The following is a 2139-nucleotide window of genomic DNA, read 5'->3' as shown; positions in this document are numbered from 1 at the left end:
GACTTTATAGTTGCAACGGCAAGTGAAAAGAATGAAGAGGAGACATCTCCAGATTGCACCTTGTTTAAGTACACAGTTATAAGCAGCAACACAATCAAGCTTATTCATGTTAACACAGGAAGGACTGTTACAATTGAGCCACCAGAGGATCCCGTAAATGGCTATTATCTCTCGGTTAATCCCAATGCAATCCCGGCTGAATCCATCACAATCGACGTCAGTCGACTCATCAAGCTACCCAAATTCGTCGTGTTAAAGGGTGACAATGAAAAATATCTCCAGCAACACTATGATGTCAAATATCCCTATGTGCAGGGATTCTATGGGGAGGATAGCTTTAACAAAAAAACCTGGTATGTATGTATAATTGGTTAGATGGTTACGGTATTACTAGATTGATTCATGCGGAGTAATTATTATTGGTCTCGAAATATATATGTTTCAGGTATGAGACATTCCCGACTAGTAATGGGGACGTCCGCCTGAAATCTGTCATAGTTAACAATTTTATGAGGCGCACCCCCACAGAAGACATCGAACTTGACTCCAGTGATGCGACTTCGGGTGATCCAGCTTCTGTATTCGGGATAACTAAGGTTAATGACACCACTATTGCTCTTAGAAACATGTTACACGGCGTATTCTGCCAGAGATTTCCAAAGTCCTTCACCCCCATCATGAACGACACTTTGAGGGCCATAGCAGATAGTTCCGTTAAAGAGGCTCAGTTCCTAGTAGAAGAACCCGTGATTGATCGGACAGTCAAGATTGAATACCGCCTTCAGCATGCTCGAATCTACGACAATCAACCAAAGTCATGGCTTTCTACTGAAGTCACCAATACTACTCCTGAAGCTGGCAGTTTCTCACTAGAGACTAAGTACGTTGAATCGTATTCTCATACGTTACATGTAACGGCTACATTATCCACCAATATCACCACCAAATTCTCAGCTGGCATACCTTTAGTGGTCGAGAGCGAGGTTGAAGTCGAGATTGGAGCGAGTATTGAGACGGGTTACGAACACACTTGGGACAAGACTACGGAGCACTCAGCTAGTGTGACTGTTGTGATACCTGCTGGGAAAAAAAGGGCAGCTAGAATGCTAGCCATGAATGCGAAATGTGATGTTCCGTTTTTTTATGTTCAGACTGATATACTTGCTAATAATGAGAGGATTGAAACTGTTCTTGAAGATGGTGTTTTTAAAGGCATTAATGGATATCACTTTGTTATTGAGATCTTTGATCCTGAAAACAATCCTAGTGTCGCCCTCGAGACACGTAACTGGAAACCCATTACTCTACCTGATCTTGTTCAAGGTAACTATCTTATTAAATGTTGTAACAAGTAGAAAAACAGATCATTTGTGATGGCATTGGTCGGGTTAATTTGACTTGAGTCGATTTGGGTATATCATGCACTATTGATTATTTCATATGAGACATCACCAGGTTCCTAATATAACTTACCTGAATTTGTAAATGTATGCAGGCGGCTCATTACGGAAAAGACTTGCAGGAGGTCAAGGCTTCGACTAAAGCGGTCCAGCGTGACCGGTGGCCCTGTTTGTACCGCATTGCAATATTGCATCCATGATCCATCTATGTGATTATGCTATTATGCTATTATGCTGTTATGCCTATCTGTATGATAAATAAAGCGTGTACTTTATGTCATTTTGTTAATTTCAATTGAAATTATTGTAATTTTAAGGATCAATCGATAAAAACACCCTTTAATGTTGCACTTTTTAAAACTTAACACTTTATGAAAAGTTTTTTAAAATTAAATACTTTAATGTGCATTTCATTCATATTTTGGTACCTTTAGTGGATTTAGGCCAAAAAAAATAGAATATTCCGGCCATTTTTTGAAGACATGACGACATATTTATGATGCACTTCGTTCACATTTTCAACTTCTTCCCTTCCCTCTTATAACTACAAGTCACGGTTGATTCAATCTTGGCAGTTTTTCACTTTTTTTTTTTGCCTAAATCCGCTTAAGGTACCAAAATGTGAATAAAATGCAGATTAAGGTATTAAGTTTTAAAAAACTTTTCATAGTGTATTAAGTTTTAAAAAGTGCAACATTAAAGGGTGTTTTCATCAATTGATCCTCATCTTAATGTCTTC

At 38.6% G+C, this 2139-nt stretch overlaps 1 protein-coding gene across 1 annotated transcript; it reads left to right on the top strand.

Annotated features, from left to right (window-relative positions):
* The first annotated feature begins 451 nt into the window (after positions 1-451).
* On the top strand, positions 452-1794 carry LOC141602558 (uncharacterized). The gene is made up of 2 exons (XM_074422782.1): positions 452-1323; positions 1496-1794. The coding sequence occupies exons 1-2, from the start codon at positions 510-512 to the stop codon at positions 1540-1542; spliced, it is 861 nt and encodes a 286-aa protein (XP_074278883.1). The 5' UTR covers positions 452-509; the 3' UTR covers positions 1543-1794.
* Positions 1795-2139: the final 345 nt, after the last annotated feature.

This window comes from Silene latifolia, chromosome 9 (assembly GCF_048544455.1).
Source record: "Silene latifolia isolate original U9 population chromosome 9, ASM4854445v1, whole genome shotgun sequence".
Classification (NCBI taxonomy): Eukaryota; Viridiplantae; Streptophyta; class Magnoliopsida; order Caryophyllales; family Caryophyllaceae; genus Silene; species Silene latifolia.
The sequence above is the reverse complement of the archived record's forward strand: the minus strand, read 5'-3'. Positions and strand labels throughout refer to the sequence as shown.